Consider the following 20,593-nt stretch of genomic DNA (forward strand, 5'->3'; position numbering starts at 1 on the left):
GATTGTTATGAAGATTAAATGAGATATATATAAAGCACTATGCCCACTTAAGAAATAGTAACCTAGGGGCCGGCTCCGTGGCCGAGTGGTTAAGCTTGCACGCTCTGCTGCGGCGGCCCAGGGTTCAGATCCTGGGCGCGGACATGGCACCACTCGTCAGGCCACGTTGAGGCGGCGTCCCACATCCCACAACCAGAGGGACCTGCAACTAAGATATACAACTATGTACCAGGGGGGGTTAGGGAAATAAAGCAGAAAAAAAAAAAAAAGATTGGCAACAGTTGTTAGCCCAGGTTCCAATCCTTAAAAAAAAAAAAAAAGAAAAAGGAAGATTGGTAACAGTTGTTAGCCCAGGTGCCAATCTTTAAAAAAAAAAAAAAGAGTAACCTATAATAGGACATATAAAAACCTTGCCCTGTATTTGTTTTCTGGAATCAAGCTTGATGGTTTAAGAAGAGGCAGTTACCAAATATGTTCCTCTTATAGTCTGGTATTTTTTGGTTTATTTAAATTTGAACAATTTTTAAGGATTAAAACTGGCAACATATAAATACATATGAGAATATCATTTTATGAACTTGGATTGAAAAAACATCTTTAACTCTTGATGAACATATGCTTTCTGTAGTAATTGGAGAATGTAGGGGCTTTGGCAAGTGCTAATATCTGTGAGTGCACAAATTAGAAATAACAAACTTGATGAATGAGTTGAATGTCGTTTTTCAATGTGCCGAGTAATGGCAGCAATAAGACTGAATGAGCCAGGAGATTTCACACTCTCTTACAACTATGTGAAGTACTGTTTTCCTCTAAATTTCTTGGCAGAAGATCTGTCGACTCATTGAGAAGAAACCTGTCTTTTCCATTTATTCCTTTTAACTGGGGAATGAAAAGAATGAAAGTTGTATCTTTCTTGCCAGTGAGAAGGAACATGTTCTCCTTGAGTCTTGATTTCTTGTGTCTCTGTCTGTGAAGACAGATGTATGCTTGTCCTTTTTCTCCTTTCCCACCTATTGCCATTTCCCCCTCCTCTTTCTTGTCACTTTCTCTGCATCCTTCCTTCTAAGGATAATGTATCAGGCTCCTGATTTGAAGGATAAATGGTTGCTGCTTTTTTCCCCCCTGTAAGGAAAGCACACACTTCTTTTGAGCATGGTTCAGCTAGTCGCACACCAGGTCCACGGATGGGTGTTCCATTGAGTTTTCAGACTAGAATTTCAGGTGAAGGAAACTGAGGTGGGAGGGGATTGTGAGCTGTATCGTCAATGTATCCTCCTAATGTTGTGATGACGTGAAATCTGGAATCTCGATGGGGAGAGATGAAATGACAGTGGCGGGTGCTGAGTTCCCTTGTGGAAAAAAATGGGGGGACATGAGCAATGTAAAGCCTATGAAAACTGAACAGAAAGAAAGATAGCCATGAAGGCCGAGGAGGAGAAAGCCATGAGACCATTTATTGAGTGTGGGCTGTGTCTCAGGTATGTGCTGCATGCTGACACGTGTTATCACATTTGGTTCTCAGCAGTTCTCTGAGGTAGGTTTTCAGCCTCCCCTCTTTACAGAGTAGGAAACGGAGCATGGAGAGGTTAAACGGGTCACCCAAGTCTTCTCAGTGGGTAAGAAGGTAGAATAAGGAACAGCCAGGGAAGGAAGGGGCACCTGATAGCTGCCTTGGCTGGGTCTCTGCCAGGTAGGCTGGCCTGTCTGCCAATCCAGGTGACCAGGGAATGTGGCAAGGCCCAGCCCCACTGTCTGGCTCATGATGGGGGGTGACTTGGTTCCTCCACTTCTTTTTTCCATTCCGTTGCCTTCATGCCAGATATCATGAAGTCATGCCTGCAGCTGCTTCCTCCCAGTAGGAATGGGTGTGGGAACCCACGTTCACAGTGGCGGAAGGTGAAAAGTGAGCCCTTTCACACACTGACTTGAACAATTCAAGGAGGAAGGAGAGCTCCCCTCGCACATTGGCTCCTTCACCATCAGGAGCCCATTTTCTTGGTGGCTTCTTGGATCTGTCAAGGACTCAAGTATCAGAAACCATGAGGTCAAACATCCATCTTGAATCTTGGGCCCTGGCGTATGGAGAGGAGCTCTCTGCCTGTGGGTGATTTTCTCCCGAGGGTGACAGTGCTCACATCGTTGTGGGGTTTGTAATGAAAAATCGCGAACACAAATTATTAGTTTTATTTCTAGCACGAGACCATGTAAGTTCTGTTTTGCTAAAGTTGACATTGATTTCATAATTCCCTCCTTCAAATGGTGTTAAGAGGGGCTGAGCCATTATGGTAGTTGATGATTTAGTTCCTTGCACAAGATGGAGGAAGAAAAGCACATTTTTGAGCTGTAATTATTCATATTTTCTCCTGTAGTTTGAATTTATATCAGATTCACGCATTTTAGCATTACATAGTATATTTTTATATTTATGTAAATTATATATATTTTGTATTTTAGTACACATGCGTTTAGTGTTTTGTCACTTGGCTTCTGTTTTGCTGAGAGTCAGTGTCAATTTTGGGAACAGGAGAGTAATTGTTATTGTTTCCCACATTTTTACCTAATAGAGAAAATGAAAAATTTTTTTAAGCCTCTGATAATCTGACTATAAACTCACATAGCATAGCAATTGGTAGCCATTTCCACCCCTCCCTCCCAGTGGTAGTAAAAAATAACCTAAAAAGACTTTTTTTTTGAGGAAGATTAGCCCTGAGCTAACATCTGCCACCAATCTTCCTCTTTTGCTGAGGAAGACTGGCCCTGAGCTAACATCCGTGCTCATCTTCCTCTACCTTATATGTGGGACGCCTGCCATAGTGTGGCTTGACAAGCGGTGTGTAGGTCCACACCCAGGATCTGAACTGGCGAACCCTGGACCGCCAAAGCGGAACGTGCGAACTTAACCGCTGCGCCACCAGGCCGGGCCCTAAAATGGCTTTTTGATTGAGGTGAAAATTTTTGTCTGACACTCCCAGCGTAGTTGATTAATATCCTTCATGTACATGAAATAATTAGCATTTTCCATAGGCTGTCCCCTTTTGGGATTATGCTTAATGGTGCTGAATAAACTCTAGAGTCCAGTTGGTGTCCCTTTTCTCCTGCATGCCCTCTGCTGTGTGGATTGAAATCCTCAGCTGTAGACAGTTCTGGAAGGTTAGCTGTGAGAGTTTCACAATGGCGGTTTCAGTTTGGCTGCTTTTAGACGGGACAATGCTGATTCCTATAATCAGCTAACCGGTTCATACAGTTCCAAGTCTTTTGTTCTTAAGCTGAGTAAATAATGCTTTGCATTCCAGCCCTTTATTTAATGTCATCAATAGCATACCTCAAGACCATTTTTTTGGCAGTGTGTTAATGAATGTTTTGTTGAACCTTTTTCCTCTATTAAGGACTGAAATATCTGATTTAATCTCAGTGGTGCTTAAAATAAACTTTTGTGGCTAAGTTTACTCAAGCTCTTATTTGAAAGCTGTTCTTATAGGCAGCCCCAGAGCAAAAGACTCCTGTCTTGTTGGCACCATGCTAGCCGAGCCTGGGGTCACGTTTGGCAGCCATTGTCAGGTTTCTTGGACTTGGACTTCTGACTTACTATTCTCTGCACAGTCTGGACAGTAGGTATATTTCAGTTCAATGATTTTTGTAGGTTTTCTGATTAAATAATCAGTCAAATGGGTTCTTTGGGTGATAACCTCCTTGGGCGAGGATTGAACAGAGCCTTAGAAGTCACTGAATGTCAGCCCCATTCCTGCTCTTCCCTCTCTCTCCAGTCGAGTCTCTCCTCCCGACCACGCATGCCTGCTCAGGCTACAGGGTAGGGTGCGTGTCAGGCACCATCTTGGGCTCCAGGAAATATGTAGAGAGCTAAGCCGACAGTTTTTGAAAGTTCTTAGCTCTTACAGTTGTCATTTTCTTCTTTCCTTCCTTAGGATTGCCTTGTAGCAGAAATGGAGGATAAAGTTTTAACTGTAGTAAGTATATATACATTCTAAAAGTTATTGTAAAATTCCTTTGCCCAAAACAGTGGGAATCACATTAATTAAAGTAAATGCACTGTGGCTCATTATTTTAGGATATACTTTGAAATATTGGCGTTTGGGATAGGAGTCTATTAATTTAGACGGAAAGGGAAAAATAAAGTTGTTTAACGATAAGACCAACTGTTATGAAAATTCCTGTGCTTAAATTGGATATATTGGGGTCTCTGTTTTGCTGGGGTTTTTTTTTTCCTCTGAACATTTCCTCAGGGTACAGTTGTACTTAAATTGCTAGCTAGCCTGTTAATCAGGGTTAAACTGATCTGCAAATTTCATTTTAGGCCCATTTTGATTAAAAAAAAATTCTTGGCAAAAATCTTATGATGGCGGGGGGTGTGCTGTGACTGTTTCAAGAGCGTTTTGGTAACTATTCATCATCGCTTCCTCCTTTTGACATAAGCCAGCCTGTGCTCTTTTGATAAGGCCTTCCTCCTACTGATGTTGAGGAATTTAGCAATGAAACTGCTATAAATATATTTTCCATAAATAGAGAGGTTAAACAAATTAGAGGAATGTAAAAAGTGTCGCTTCTTGGATTGTCCCCCCTTGGAAAAAGAAAATCACTCTTTGGAATTTCCTGGTTTCTTTAGTTGTTTAATTTTGAAAGGTTAGATGAATCTGATTGGGAGAGGTAACCACACGTAACCACTGTGATTTCTACATGGAGCCCACTTAACAGGGATCCTCATGTCTCAAGATTTTACCTTGTCACTGTTCGGTGTTCAGAGAGTATGAGCCATTGCCAGAAAGACTGTAGACGTAAAGGTAAAATGCAAACTATAGAACTCCTAGAAGATAACAGGGGAAAATCTAGGTGACCTTGGCTTTGGCGATGAGTTGTTAAGTACAACGACAAAAGCACGAACCATGAAAGAAAAGTTGAGGGGCCGGCCCCGTGGCCAAGCGATTAAGTTCACACGCTCCTCTTCGGCGCCTCAGGGTTTTGCTGGTTCGGATCCTGGGTGCGGATGTGGCACTGCTCATCAGGCCACGCTGAGGCGGCATCCCACATGCCACAACTAGAAGGACCCACAACTAAAATGTACAACTATGTACTGGGGGGATTTGGGGAGAAAAAGCAGAAAAAAAAAAGTTGGCAAGAGTTGTTAGCTCAGATGCCAATAATTAGGAAAAAAAAAAAGAAAGAAAAGTTGATAAGGTAGACTTCATGAAAATTAGAAACTCTGCTCCTTGAAATCCACTGTTAAGAGAATGAAAAGACAAGCCACAGACTGGGAGAAACTGTTTTCAAAACACATATCAGATAAGGGACTTGTATCCAAAATATACAAAGAACTCTTAAAACTCAATAATAAGAAAACAAACAACCCAATTAAAAAGCAGGCAAACCATCGAACAGATACCCCACCAAAAAAGATACACAGCTGGCAAGTAAGCATGTGGAAAGATGTTCAACATAACGTTTCATTAGGGAATTGCAAATTAAAACAATGAGATACCACTACACACCTAATACAATAACATGATAACAAAATCCAAAACATGACACCACCAAATGCTGGTGAGGATGTGGAGCAATAGGAACTCTCGCTGCTGGTGGAAATGTAGAATGGTACAGCCACTTTGGAAGGCACAAAACTAAACGTACTCTACGATCCAGCAAACCCAAATAAATTAAAAACATAGCCAAAAAAACCTGCACAGAATGTTATAGCAGCTTTCTTTATAAGTGCCAAAACTTGGAAGCATCCTTTAGTAGATGACTGGAGAAACAAATTGAGACATCTAGACTGTGGAATCTTATTCAGCACTAAAAAGAAATGAACTGTCAAGCCATGGAGAAACCTTAAAAGCATATTACTAAGTGGAAGAAGCCAGTCTGAAAAGGCTATGTACTGTATAATTCTAATTATTTGACCTTCTGGCAAAGGCAAAACCATAACAGTGATTGCCAGGGGTTCATAGTGGGGGAGAGGGGAGGGTGGAGAGATGAATAGGTGTAGCACGGTGGATTTTTAGGTGGTGAAACTATTCGGTATGATACTGTAATGGTGGATACATGACATTAGGCACTTGTCAAAACCCTTAGAACAATAGACCACAGAGAGTGAACCCAACATCGACTAATGACTTTTGTTAATAACAATGTATCAACCTTGGTTCACCAGTTGTAACAAATGTACCACACTAATGCAAGATGTTAATAATATCATGTTGGGGTCGGCCCAGTGGCGCAGTGGTTAAGTGTGCACGTTCCGCTTCGACAGCCTAGGGTTCACCGGTTCGGATTCGGCGTGCGGACATGGCACCGCTTGTCAAGCCATGCTGTGGTAGGCATCCCACATATAAAGTAGAGAAAGGTGGGCACGAATGTTAGCTCAGGGCCAGTCTTCCTCAGCAAAAAGAGGATTGGCAGCAAATGTTAGCTCAGGGCTAATCTTCCTCAAAAAAAAATAATATCATGTTATTATTAACTGTGTTATAGTAATATAACTGTATTGGAAACTGTGCTGAAGTGGGAGAGGAAGTATATAAGAACTCTGCACTTTTGGCTCAGTTTTTCTGTAAAACTAAAACTGCTTTGAAAAATAAAATATATTTTAAAAAATGGTGCAGGCAAAAAATATTTTTTTTACCTTGTCAATATTTGGTATGCAGAGAATGTGAGTGATCGCTAAAAAAGCATATAAATGGCTGGGAATGGATCATTCTCCTTAACTGCCAAGAGGGGGTTCTGCCCAGCCTGGGCTCTTCAGGGGTTGTAAAGAAGTTAATATGAAAGCGGCATTTTTAAACAAAGCTGAAATACTGGCACCGTTTTCACAGATTGCAAATACGGAGTCCAAATGCCATGCATTCACTGAGCAGTATTATCAAAACGATTGCCAACCAGAGCTAAAGATCATAGGTGAAGTGCGTTTCTTTAAAATTCAGCTTGAGATAAACTTGGTTAATGATTGACCCTTTCCTGACTATTTGCCTCTCCAACTCTAGGTCAAGGTTTTGAATGGCATCTGTGACAAAACAATCCGATCTACCACGGATCCTGTTATGAGCCAGTGTGCGTGTCTGGAAGAAGTTCACTTACCCAACATTAAACCTGGGGAGGGCCTGGTAAGAATTCTAACAACACTTGTTTTATTTTCAAATAACAACACATTGTCATTTTTTGGGAGGGACATGGGGGGAGATTAGCCCTGAGTTAACATCTGCTGCCAATCCTCCTCTTTTTGCTGAGGAAGCCTGGCCCCGAGCTAACATCTGTGCCCATCTTCCTCTGCTTCATATGTGGGGTGCCTGCCACAGTATGGCTTGAGCAGTGGTGCCTAGGTCCACACCTGGGCTCCGAACTGGTGAACTCCAGGCCACTTAAGTGGAGCGGGCAAACTTAACCGCTGTGCCACCAGGCCAGCCCCACATTGTCTTTTTTTTTTTTAATAATTCCTTATTTCATTATCGTTTTAAATAGTAGAATGAAACTAGACTGTCTTCCATTATGTAGTTAGGAATTTGCCGTCTTGAACTGTTGATATGTTCTATGTTTTCAAAGTATAAAAATAAACAATTTTAAAACTGTATACTCATATCCTGAAGGAATTGTCTTAGTTTTATTTTTAGGGCTTAGCAGTGTAAGGAGATATAACACATTTGGACAAAGGAAGGATAGTCCCTGGGTAGGAAACATTGTCTCTGCTAGTCTCTATTGGCACTTAGGACGAATGTGAGAAGAGGCTGGTTGAAAGATATGGTCCTTGAAAAATAGTTCAGAGGGGCCAGCCCAGTGGCGCAGCGGTTAAGGTTGTGTGCTCCATGTTCGGCGGCCCGGGGTTCCCTGGTTCGGATCCCTGGCATGGACCTATGCATTGCTTATCAAGCCATGCTGTGGCAGGCATCCCACATCTAAAGGAGAGGAAGATGAGCACGGATGTTAGCTCAGGGCCAGTCTTCCTCAGCAAAAAGAGGTTTGGCAGCAGATGTTAGCTCAGGGCTACTCTTCCTCAAAAAAAAAAGTTCAGAAATATTTCATCAGTAATATATGAGCTCTATAGTAGCAGAGTCTGAGAAGACATACAGGTAGATACCTGGCTACCTAGATCAGTACGTAGATACCCAGCTCTCCCAGGACCTAGCCTGCATCCGATGTCATTAGTTTGCTGAAATTTAAGTGAAGGAACGGTGAGGCTGATGGATGAGCTTAGAGACTTTGAGTCAGAGACCTGGGTTTAGATCCGGCTAACAAGTGACTTAACCTCTTTGCGTGTCAGTTTCCTCATCTGTCAAAGGTTAATCATAATACTAACTGCCTCACAGGGTTGCTGAAAGTGTTAAATTAGATGACGAACGTTGAGCACCGGGTGCTGGGTGGATAGGACCTATGCAGAAATTGGTGGCTGCAGCTGCTGTTGCTGGTGTAGATGATGATGAGGACGAGGAGGAGGGGGACAGGTGCCTAGTGTGTAGGTGGCAATGGGGAGATGTCAAGGCTGTCACTTCTCTCAGATAGGAAAGCAAAAATCGGCCAAATATCGACAAACCCACATTCTTAGTTAAGTGGGTTTCTAAGTAAGAAATATGACAGTAAGACTGCTCGGGTGTCAGAGTAAATGATGGGTTGTAATAGATTCGACAGGAAGACTTCCCGGAGGTGAGTTTACAGTCAAGTATTGACGTGGAGAAATGCTCCAAGTGGGCAGAAATGGAGTTGTCCTTTCAGATGGTAAAGTTGTACAAGCTGATGCTCTGGGAAGAGGATTAGTACTGTGTGTAGGAGAAGCTGCTTTCTCTGCGAATGAAAGTAACAGGAGAGGAGAGGAATGTGGAGAACCTGGAAGGTGTTCGTATTTGAGGAGATTCTCATTACAGAGTGGGATAGGTTGCTGAGCAGAGCAAGGTCCGAGTCAAAAGTGATTTCTGAGGAGGAGCTGTGTTATTGCAATACAGATACCAGGGTGAGCAACTCCTCCTTGGCCAATCTACTTTTTCCGCTCTTCCTCCATCTAATAAAAGTTTAATAGAAATTTTTTATGCTTGATGTGTCAAACTGCAGAAATGTTTCCTCGACGATACGGCATTTACCGCTGAGTTTACCTATCAGGGTTTTTAGGAAGGAGCGTATTTATTTTTATGCTTCCCTTAAAATTAAGGGATGTGTGTTTCTAATTGACTTCCGATGTTGTGTTACTTTGCAGTCTTCGCTCACTTGTCCTGGTCTGGGTCGTTAGCGGCTTGCCTAAGTCACCCTGCAATGATTGTTAATACCAAATTTAACTGGATACATTGTGTCACTAGACAAAGAGACGGTCAGGAGCGAACAGTCCTTGTTTGAAATGCCTCATTCATTCAGCAGGTCTGAGAAGATGCCTTCTGAGTCCCTGGAGTGATGGCAAAATTCTGTGCGCCTGATACACAAATTATAATATCAAAGAGATCCCCTTTCTGATTTCTTTCACTAGTATTTCGACTTTAGTTTCCCTTCACCGCTCTTTGGATCTTGTTTCACAATCTTTTAGGAGGCTTAAAAATGAGTATTGTTCTGACAGGACTGCCTTTAATGTTTTATAAGTTTAAGTCTCACTTGCAGCTATATTTCTAAATGTTGGAGTAATGAGTTAATAATAGGTTTGTGACTCCCTCTAGGGCATGTACATCAAATCGACCTACGATGGATTGCACGTGATTACGGGAACCACAGAAAACGTAAGTGCATGTCTGTTAAAAGCTGTTGTATGTTTCAACCAGTTCCACACAGAATCTCTCTAGTTTTCATTTAAATATGTGCGTGCTGTTTTATTATCTGTAATGAGAGCATGGGTGCCTGTTTTGTTTATTTCTTTTGCTAGCACACAGCTTATCACCAGCTGTTGTCAATTTCTTATTTAAATTGTCCTTTATTGCTCTCGTTCACACACCTTGACCAGTTTTAACCCCCGCCCCTGTGTTAATTATTCCTTTCACATCCTGGGAGTGTTAACCCATAAATACAAAAATAACGATCTCTTTGTTGTTGAGAATCATTCTTAGAAGAACTGGAATTGGTAGCCATATGTGTAAAACACAGTTTTTTTGGTTTGTTTGTTTAATGGAATTTACATGTGTTACCAAAGCAACTATTTCGGCATTTTTGCATGACATAGACTCTTTTTATAGAATTGTATTTCATAGTATTTGGCATGATATTAAAATTTAGTTTTTTCCCCTAATCCTTTGAATAGAAAAATCAGGGCTTTTTCTACTGTAAGAGACTTTGTACACTGTTCTCTCCCCTTTGGAAATTTTGCCACATGAAAGGTTTTTCTTTAGCCCCTCAAAGTGTTTTGAATTTGTAAAAAGTAGCGCCAATTGGATGCTTTCTTTTTGCAACCTACGATATGGCTAGCTTTTGAATGACATTGATATGAAGCTAAAAATGTTCAAACAGCTTCTTGGATCTGTGTAAAAGAAGCACGCGTATGTGGAATTATCTATTTAATCAACTAAGACAGGAGGAAATAATTCCTGAAAACAGAAGAAATTTGGTAACTACTTTTCTAATCTGGTGGAAATACGTGTTGAATTTTGAGCTTCAGCTGCTAGGTCTTTTGATAAAATAAAATGGCATGATCATTGATGAGGGTTTGTGACACACTTGATTTTTGTAGTAAGAAAAAAATGACATTGCTTAAGGCAGTCAATGAATTATAAATAAATTGAGTGGTCCTGGCAGACGAATGAGTGGAAGATGGTAGTGTCTTTATGCGTTCTTTGTTGAGTTACAGTGAGAATATACTGAGAACCACTAGGAATTTTTATACTGTGTCACTTGATAGGCAGTAACGGCACAGGAAGTTCTGCTTTGAGGCTGGAGATGGTGCAAAAGAAAAAAGGCATAACGCATTACATGGTTCATCCCTTATCCTTGTCAGAGACTTCGTGTATTTCAACTGAACCGTGTCAGGAACATACTTGTGTCCCACAGAGTGCATCGTTTTGGAGTTGGATGGGTTCAGAAGGATGGCGAATGTCATTTCAGTCTTTAAGGAGTTGAAGTTTTGCATCTAGCGCTTTGGTGATGGCGTTGTTTAACAGCCAAACCTCTGTGGTTCCAGACTTTGGTCTTCTCCAATCTTGGATAAACGTGTAGAACACTATAATATTACTACCAGAAGGCACACAGATTTCTCTTCTTCACCACCCCCCCTTTTGTTTTTAAGGATGTGTTGAGTGAGAGACTCAGCAAGCTGTTTTGGAATCAAATGAAATATCTAATATAATGATACATTTCCTAGAATTTCTGCCAGAAGCATAAGAAAAGGTCAGGGATTCAAGGTTTACCTGGATATAGTCAATCTCAGTGCTCCCATACAGGACCATACAGAAGTCATCCCAGAGAGAGTTGGTTTCCATTTTGTTAACAATCAAAAAAGGAAAACTTGTCTTATTCCATCTGGTAATCCATTTGAAAATGTCATTCATTCTTTCAGTCATTCAGCTTGTGTTCACTGAGTACCTGGAATATGCTAAACACTTGCTAAGTCTTGTACATGAGGGTGGGAAGTTGGGTAAGAGCCCACTTCTCAGAGGCTTAACCTGGATATTTGACACTTAAATGGCAGTAGAAAGTGCCAGATCCAGGACAGCTTTCCAGCTATCACTTAAGGTCATTATGACTTCAGAGTCACAAAGTTTTAATGGAAGACTGGTATGGAGGGTGGTAGTAGATGGAAATCACCCATGGCGTTCTCAAGGGAATTGTCTCCATATGCCTCTATCTTGCACTCCAGGCTGAAACAATGCCAGTAGACCACCTCAGGCCTCTGGTCCATTTTTTTGGGAGGTTATCTGAGAAGCCAGGATCATTCCAGGGTCAGACTAACAGTATCTAGTGATTCTCTATCTGACTTCTTTTTTGATGTTGTTTAAGACCTTGAAAGGATTCTTGACAGGATCCCATCCATACTCCTGTTTCCCACCCCCAAGATGAGGGAGAATGAGATTAGCCTCAGAAGAATAGATGCATTCTTCTTCAGGTCATCACCCTTGTGCAGCAAACCAGAACAAGCATCATTTTTCAGTAGTCCAGCTCGTGGTGAAGATAGGCGAGATCTACTGCCCTAGGGAGAATTTTGGTATCAAGCTCTCTCTTTACCCGTGTTCTGCCAAGCTCAGCTCTTAATCACTTGGTAGGACATTTGAGAAATGAATGCATGAGGATCCTTAGGAAGGCAAGTCAATTGAGGTCACTGGGGCTTGGTTTTTAAGATTCCACATCTATAATTAGGGACTTCTTGGCCTCAGGGCCATCATTTATAAAGTGAAGCTTACTTTAAATGAATCCCTAGCCGAGGAAGATTAACTGGGCTAGACTGATTATGATCAGACTTACCAAAATTGGTCTGTAACTATGGGTTAAGCATCTGATGCCATGGCAAAGAGAAGCATTGATACATTTTTTTTTAAGTGCCTCGAGAGGAAGAGATTTGAGGTAGGCCATCTCCCTGTGGTACCCAGGATGCTAGTCTCTGAGGTGAGGCGCTGCTGGTTGTTAGGGTGACAGGCTAAATGTTTTTTAAAATAACTGTCACAGTCACCTATGCCTTGCGTTGGACCTAGATAAACCAAATGGAATGTTTCTGCAGTTTAATGCCGCTCCTCATTTCTTGTTGAACCTCTCACAAGAGCTGAGGGAGAAAATTCAGCAGGTGTGTCTTGGGTTTTATGGCTGCCTCCTTACCGTGTTCAAAGGTGCTATTTTTTTTAAGGATAGTTGTAATCTGTTTCAAGATTCAGCCAGTTACATAAGTTATCAAATAAAACACTCTGGCCTAGGTAACGTTTGATTATAATTTGAAATCAAAGGTTTATTCTTTCCTTCTCTTTTGCTCCTTTGAAATGTCTTAAACTTTAAGAGTTCTAGTTTGATTAAATCAACAAGAATACTATGGGCAAAATATTTGACAAATAAATTACATCTATATATTGATATATACACATATGTGAACATGTATATGTATATGTATTTACAAATTTATAGCAAAGTATTATTTAGGGGAAGCAAAATATGGACTTCATCTCATACTGAAAACACATTCATTTTGAATGCAACCTGAAAATGAAAAAAAATTTCATTTTCTGTAAAGAATTACATTTTCTCTTGTCACCAGATTTCTGTTTTATTTTATTTTTATTTATTTATTTATTTTCGAGGAAGATTAGTCCTGAGCTAACATCTGCCACCAATCCTCCTCTTTTTGCTGAGGAAGACTGGTCCTGAGCTAACATCCATGCCCATCTTCCTCTGCTTTATATGTGGGATGCCTGCCACAGCATGGCTTGCCAAGAGATGTGTAGGTCTAACCTGGGATCCGAACTGGCGAACCCCGGGCCGCTGAAGCGGAAGGTTAGAACTTAACCGCTGTGCCACTGGGCCAGCCCACCATCTTTCTATTTTAATAGCATTGTGATAACATATAAAACGAAGTTGAGTAAAAATAAGATTTAGTTTTAATAATTACTTAAAAGGAAATGGGGTGATAGAGTTGCCATGATGATCTTTACATGTTAAACAGTGGGTCAACTTTGACAAGATTAGTTTTGATAGGGATATCTGTAAGGTATTTTTTAGGTGAACCAGTGGCTTTCATCAGCTCATCATGTCGACAATGTGTCCCCCTCTTCCTGATAGGTTAGGTGAACCCAGCTGTTCTGACAGATTATCTATCATAACAGACCACTAATAAAATAGATAACGCAAGTATTCATGTGCCACGTTCTAAAGACTGTATCTCAGGGAACTCAAGTATACTGTGTGGTATTTCTTGAGAAAATTGTATTTCCATTACTCGTTGTCTACAGAAGAAAGAAGGAAGAAGAAATAGAAGCAGCAAGAAGTGGAAGGTTTAAAAATTAAAGCAGATCTCTGTTTATTTCTAATAGTCTCCTGCAGACAGATCTCAGAAGATTCACGCTGGGGATGAAGTCATTCAGGTCAATCAGCAAACTGTGGTGAGTTTGTTCGTTGAGACTTAAAAGTGACTATTTCCCTCTAGAACTTTTAACTAAATCCAAAGCCATTTTGCTTGAATTTTTTAAATTTGCAGTTTATATCCAGTTTTCCATAATTTTAAGTAGTGCTAAGATGAACATATTTGTATCTGCCTATTTGTACCTACCTTTGTGCTCACAGCTGATTTCCTTGAGAGAAATTCATAGGTCCCATTTTTCTTCATTCATGAGCGACTCTCCTCTCCTCTTTTTCTTTCTTTGAAGGTGGGATGGCAGCTAAAAAATCTGGTGAGAAAATTGAGAGAGAATCCTTCAGGAGTTGTGTTACTGCTGAAGAAGCGCCCCACGGGTACTTTCAACTTTACTCCTGCTCCCCTGAAAAACCTGCGGTGGAAGCCGCCTCTTGTCCAGGTATCTTATCAGTTGCAAACTTTCATCTGGCCTCTCAGCTCCTGAACAATGTCGAATTTCTGATATGTCTCCAAAAAGCAAGATTAAAATTTGAAGGTGATTGATTTCAGGAGTTTGTTTGTGTATGCCTAATTATCCCAGAATCCTACTTATATGAAAATATACATTCTAGATTTGCACTGAACAGTATGGGAGCCACTAGCCACTTGTGAATATTTAAATAGTTGAAATGAAGAGTTCAGTTCCCCGGTCTCACTAGCCACGTTTCAGATGTTCAGGAGTTAAAGATGGCTAATGGCTGTCATGATCATTGCAGCAAATTCATTCTAGTCTTTCTTCTCTCTCTTTTCAAAAGCACAGTTAGATAAATGTGTACAGTTTGAACGCTTACCTTAGAGCACCTGGGACATGGGGTTGAGTCCTTAGCAGAGGTTTACTGCAGCAGGGGTAGGGACTGTGGGAGTAAAATACCCAGCAGAGAGCTGTATCACTCCCTTGTTTAGAATTGGCAGTCTTGGGTGATAATACAAAGCAGACCGACTTTTAGTGAATTTTATTATTTAAATTCTCTCCAACAATACACTCCTTTATTGCCTACACCTGGGTGGACCATGCTCCCTGGCCAACCCCCCTCGTTATGCCGTGGGTCCTAAGTGTTTATTTCATAAACTGTAAATGAAAAGCAATGACGTTTTAATGCCCTTTTATAAGACTGAGATTGCAATTTATATGTAACTGTCTTGCAATTTCTATGTAACTGTCTGTGATTTTATTGTACATCCTCAAGTAGAAGGAACAGTAGGAGTCTCAAGCTATCAATTTGGACATTTCATGATACATAGAACACTGGAAATATGCCTACATGAGTACATTAATAGGGGAGGGTGTTAAAAATAAATAATAGGTTGTGGAGCGTGGAGCAAGGGGGGGGACAAATAATTAAAATCACTTCCGAAATAATAACCGAGCATATCCATTGACCCCCAGCTGCTTATACTTGCGTCACTCAGTATAAGGTGTACTTGTAAATTTTGGGGGAATTCTCAGAATGTGTTACTTAACATCGAGAGGTCTTAATTCATCATCAATAGTTGGAGTATCTGCTGCATGCTGGCTCTGCCAGCTACTTGATACATGGGATAAATGTATGGTTCTGAAGAAGGGGAGATGGGTATGGACTGGGTAGGTGAAGGGACCTCTTTTCGAGGAGGTGGGAGCACTTTGGATCCTGGAAGCCTAGGTGGGATTTGACAGATGGGAGGCCATGTCATGGAGATGAATGGCATTCTCTCTTTTTGGTGACGAAGGTTGGCACTGAGCTAACATCTGTGCCAATCTTCCTCTGTTTTGTATGTCGGATGCCACCACAGCATGGCTTGATGAGTGGGGTAGGTCTGTGGTTGGGATCCAAACTCATGAACCAGGGCTGCCAAAGCAGAGCATGCAGAACTCAACCACTACACCACTGGGCCAGCCTCAAGAATGCTATCCTTTTTTTTTCCTGAGGAAGAGTTGCCGTGAGCTAACATCCGTGCCAATCCTCCTCTATTTTTTTATATGTGGGACACCTCCACAGTGTGGCTGGTGAGTGGAGTAGGTCTGCACCTGGGATCTGAACCTGCAAACTCACGCTGCCAAAGCAGAGTGCGTGGAACTTTAACCACCGGGCCACGGCACCAGGCCCAAGAATGCTTAAGACACACACCTGCAAACTGTGGGTATGCTGCCATCAGCAAAGGGTGGTGTCTTAGACAAGGTTTCCTAAGCAGAATCTGTGACAGAGATTTTTGTGAAAGTGATTTTTGAGGGCACGTGCTTCAGGTAAAACTTGTAAGGGAGGGAGGGAAGCAGAATAAGGAAGGGAAGCCAGCAAGGTGCTGTCTTAGGTAAGTGTAGGCTTGGCATGTTATACAGGTGTGACCACACAGTGATGGGCTCCAGTAGCTGTCCTCGGGAGAGGCAGCTGTCAGCTGAGGGCTGAACGGAGAAGGAGGCAGCTGTGAGCTTTCAGTAAGTGACGCTCGTGGTAGCGGGTTCGCTGGCGGGCAGAGGGGCGCTGAGTAGGCACCGTAGCCCACTGTAGGAGTGAGTAGATCTCTCCCTGGGGCAGAGGGCAGGACAGAAAGCTGGGCTTCTGGGCTGAGATGGCACAGAGTGCCCGGCTAAGGAGCATGGCCTTCGTCCTACAGGTGCCATGTTGGTGGTGGTTTTTTACATTAATATCTGCATTACTTTGCTAGGGCTGCCATAACAAAGTCCCACAGGCTGGGGGCCTAAAACAAAAGTTTATTTTCTCACAGTTCTGGAGGCTCGAAGTCTAAGATCAAGATATCAGCAGGATTGGCTTCTTCTGAGGCCTCTCTCCTTGGCTCGTAGACCGCCACCTTTTCCCTCTGTCCGACATGGTCCTTCCCCTGTGTATCTGTGTCCTAATCGCCTCTTCTTATAGGGACACCAGTCATACTGAATTAGGGCCACCCCTAATGACCTCATTTCAGCTTAACTCAGTCAACCAAATACAGTCACGTCCCGAGGTCCTGGAGGTTAGGACTTCAACATGGGAGTTTTGAGGGGGTCACAGTTCAGCCCATGACACTGTCTAAACACAAGACATACCAGGTGGGAGCTGCTGCACGTCTAGATGATGGGTGATGAGGTTCTTTTGGGTGAGGCTGGTGACAGGGGCGATTCCAGTGAAATATTAATGCAAGAGGCCATTTGGAAGAAGCATCAAAAAGACTCACAAAACAGCACATAGTGGTTAGGAGGGGGCATCTGGAGTTGAACCCCTGGAGTTCCAATCCCAGCTCTGCCATTTATTAGGAGATGTTAGACATGGTATTTAATTCTTCTAAACCTCCCTCCTGATTGTTAGTGTTGACTGTTAGAAAGCCTTTGTGCTAAGGGATGAGGAAGGCAAGCCAGGCAGGTGTGAAATGTGACCGTGAACATGAGTCATGATATCGGTGACAGAAATTAGAACATCAGGAAAGAGCCGCCTGGAAGACAGAGATGATGGGTCTTTTAAGCATCAGTGAGTTTGAAGTGATAGAGGAAAATTCAAGTAGATGTGTTCAGAAGGTAAGTGAAAATTATTTCAAAGCACAGGCTAGAGTTAGTCCCTTGACCTCTGGAAACTCAGGAAGGGACACAAGTTCGTCTTTTCCAGTTTTGTCTGCCTTCCTGCCGAGTTCCACTAACTGAAGTTTGGGCAAGAGGTGATGGTGAGAGATGAGACACCGAACTTTGCTTCTGACCCAGGGAGAGAACCACCATCAAAATGCAGAGGTCGTTTTACAGTTTAGCTACCAACTGTTCTCGCGATGCGTCGGGATATTTTCAGAATATAAACTCTGGTCGACCAGTACTCCGCAGACGTTCTCAGCTCCCCACCTGGGCGTTGCTCTGTGTCTCATTCTTCAGGGTCCTTTGTGCCTGGGTGCCCACCTCTCCTTTAATTCTTGTCAACATCATTAGAGTTGTCCTGTCACAAAAAGGTGTTCCATGTTCTGTTTTTAGGCCACAGTCCTGGTAAATGAGCATTATTGGTGCAGAAGTAGTCATCAGTGTTGCTTTTGGAGAGTTCCTGTTCTGTGTAAATGTTTCAATTCACTTTGGCTTCTACTTGTCGAGGGCCTGGATCCTGGCCCCGTGCTTCAGACACCGTCTAAGATTGGCAGATTGAGATGTTCATCAATTACGTATTGATAGAGTTGATAGATTGTACGATAGTGGCCAACATCCAGGATATGGGGATTATGTTTCTCTGTGCCTTGGGGTCTCCCCCAAAACGGGGCTGTCACTGTGAACACTGGCTATCCCAGTCCTTCTAGTCCTTAGATCTCGTTCACAGTCTTACTTCGGGGAGCCTTAAGGGTCTTGCATCACCATCTGGGCTAGATAGGGTTTGAGGTACCTTTTTATGTCCATCCAGGCCTGAGCACAGTTCTCATGTGGTGCCTCCATTTCACCGAGCATCTTCATGCCTTGACTCCGATTTCCTTGCTGTTCCTGTCCCAACCAGAAAACACTGACCGTTGCTGTTAGACTATAAAAGAGAGAAGATTGAAGTTCTTACACAAGATTTTAAAAAACAGGTCCTTGGAGACCAATGATATAATTAAAGTGAAGCTGTGTGGATTTAAAATTTAACTCGTATGTCTGTGTGTATGTCTATCATACTAAATTAAACAGCACAAGGGTTGCACACTTACTGTGTGACAAGCAATCTGCTAAGCCAGTTACATGTATTATGTCACTTAATCCTCACTGCAACCCTATGCAAGAGGTAGTGTCAGTGTGGCTGTTTTTCAGAGGAGGAAACTGAGGCACAGGTGTTTAAGTGATTCTCTTAGAGCTAGAATTCTAACCCGGGCAGCTGGCTCCCGAGCCTCCGCTTCCCACTGTGCATCTAGTCTTTCAAAACTCCCAGGGAATTCTGAGTGTCTCAAAGAAGAATGCAGTTGAATGTGGCTCGTAGCTGTAAACACGTGAATGACCTCGTTCCCTGTTTCCACAGGGGCCGGTGTTGGTTTTGGGGAGGAGGAAGTGTGTACCAAGAATAATCTTCAATTCAACCTTCACCCTTTTGCCTATTTCAGACCTCACCTCCACCCATGACAACCCAGTCCCCTGAAAGCACTATGGATACCTCGCTGAAGAAGGAGAAGCCAGCCATCCTGGATCTTTATATTCCTCCTCCACCGGCCGTTCCCTACTCTCCCCGGTATGTCCTTGTCCTTTCCGTGATGTGCACGTCTCCTGAGCATGGAGATTCTAAGCGGCGGTGTGAAGACCACGAGGATCTTGAGAGGACAGGTCGCTAAACTCCCGTGTGACAGGGCTGAGTCTTGAAATTTCCGTTAAGGAGTGTGATCCTGGGGTGGCAGTTGGGGGGAAAGGATGAAGGTGGTCAAAAGGTACAAAATTCCAGTTAAAAAATACGTCTTGGGGTGTAACGTACAGCATGGTGACTACTGTTAGCAATACTATATTGTATATTTTGACAGTTGCTAAGAGTGTAGATCCTAAATGTTCTCACTATGGGAGAGGAAAGAATTTCTAACTATCTGTGGTGATGGGTGTTAACTACACTTACCGTGGTGATCATTTCTCCATACAGTCCCTCAGCATCTGCAGGGGATTGGGTCCAGGAACCCCCTCCATAACAAGATCCATGGATGCTCAAGTCCTTCTGTCAAATGGCTTAGGACGATGGATACAGAGGACTGACTGGACATACATAAGGCATTATGTTTTACACCTAAAATTAATACAGTGTTATATGTCAATTATATCTCAATAAAACTGGGTGGAAGAATGTGATCCTTTAGGGAAAAGTGTAGGTTCAATGGGTCTTGAGGCTGCACAGTTTGGTGGGGGAGGGCCGTTTACGAAGGCATGTGCTCTTGGCATGCATGGTTTGGACTCCTCCTCGGGCCTCTCAAGGGGCTGTTTGGGGGTCCCTGAAGCTGAAGTTTTATTAGTGACATGGCAAATTCATCTTTGGGAAGGAAGATAATAACTATTTCTGTGAGGTTAATTAAAGGTACAGCTTTATTTTGCTGAGAGAGATGTGTTCTTCACAGAACTTAAAAAAATATGTGAATGTGGGTGTGGACACTATATTCACATGTGTGTGTGTCTATTGTAAAGTCTTAAAGATCATTGCTTTCTTAATGGCTTGCTTAAACGTTATATGGTGCAATGAGATGGACATATTAGATGTTCTGTAGGGGATAATTTAGGTCTGAAATAAAGGCTTATTTATATCAACTTACATATTTACATATGCTGGTAAAACTAGAGAATCTCACTCATTTATTCAACATACTTACTGAGCATCGGGCCTGAGTTACCACCTTACATAAAACAGACGTGGTTCTTGCCCCCAGAGAATGGCCAATGTCTTGGTCAGCCGTTCAGGAATAAACTGAGAAATACGTAATTATGTTATAATATTTCATAAGACAAAGTCTGAGCTGAACTTACTGTGACGTTTTACTTTGGAGTTTTTTATTTGTTTGCTTTTGTGCTAAGCTGAGCTGTTTGCTTCTGTTGTGTTTCTTCCCTGGGCACAAGGAAGAATTAAAGTCATTTTCCTCTCCCTTGAGTCTTGGTTTGCCCAGAACTGATTGTGGCAGGTAGAGCAGTTGCCTTAGGAGCTCAGAGGCCTTCTGGTTGGCGGACAAGACTCTTCCTTGTATTCC

The 20,593-nt window shown here is 42.3% G+C and overlaps 1 protein-coding gene across 2 annotated transcripts in view; it reads left to right on the top strand.

Moving 5' to 3' along the window:
* The window catches only part of CNKSR3 (CNKSR family member 3), an 86,126-nt gene that overhangs the window by 59,528 nt on the left and 6,005 nt on the right, over positions 1-20,593 (top strand). For both annotated transcript variants that reach the window (XM_005608170.4, XM_070256496.1), the window contains exons 5-10: positions 3,924-3,965; positions 6,987-7,106; positions 9,630-9,689; positions 13,905-13,973; positions 14,238-14,384; positions 18,986-19,110. In XM_005608170.4, the coding sequence (XP_005608227.2) occupies positions 3,924-3,965; positions 6,987-7,106; positions 9,630-9,689; positions 13,905-13,973; positions 14,238-14,384; positions 18,986-19,110 (563 nt within the window). The remainder of the gene's footprint in view (positions 1-3,923; positions 3,966-6,986; positions 7,107-9,629; positions 9,690-13,904; positions 13,974-14,237; positions 14,385-18,985; positions 19,111-20,593) is intronic.

This window comes from Equus caballus, chromosome 31, assembly GCF_041296265.1.
Source record: "Equus caballus isolate H_3958 breed thoroughbred chromosome 31, TB-T2T, whole genome shotgun sequence".
Lineage (NCBI taxonomy): Eukaryota > Metazoa > Chordata > Mammalia > Perissodactyla > Equidae > Equus > Equus caballus.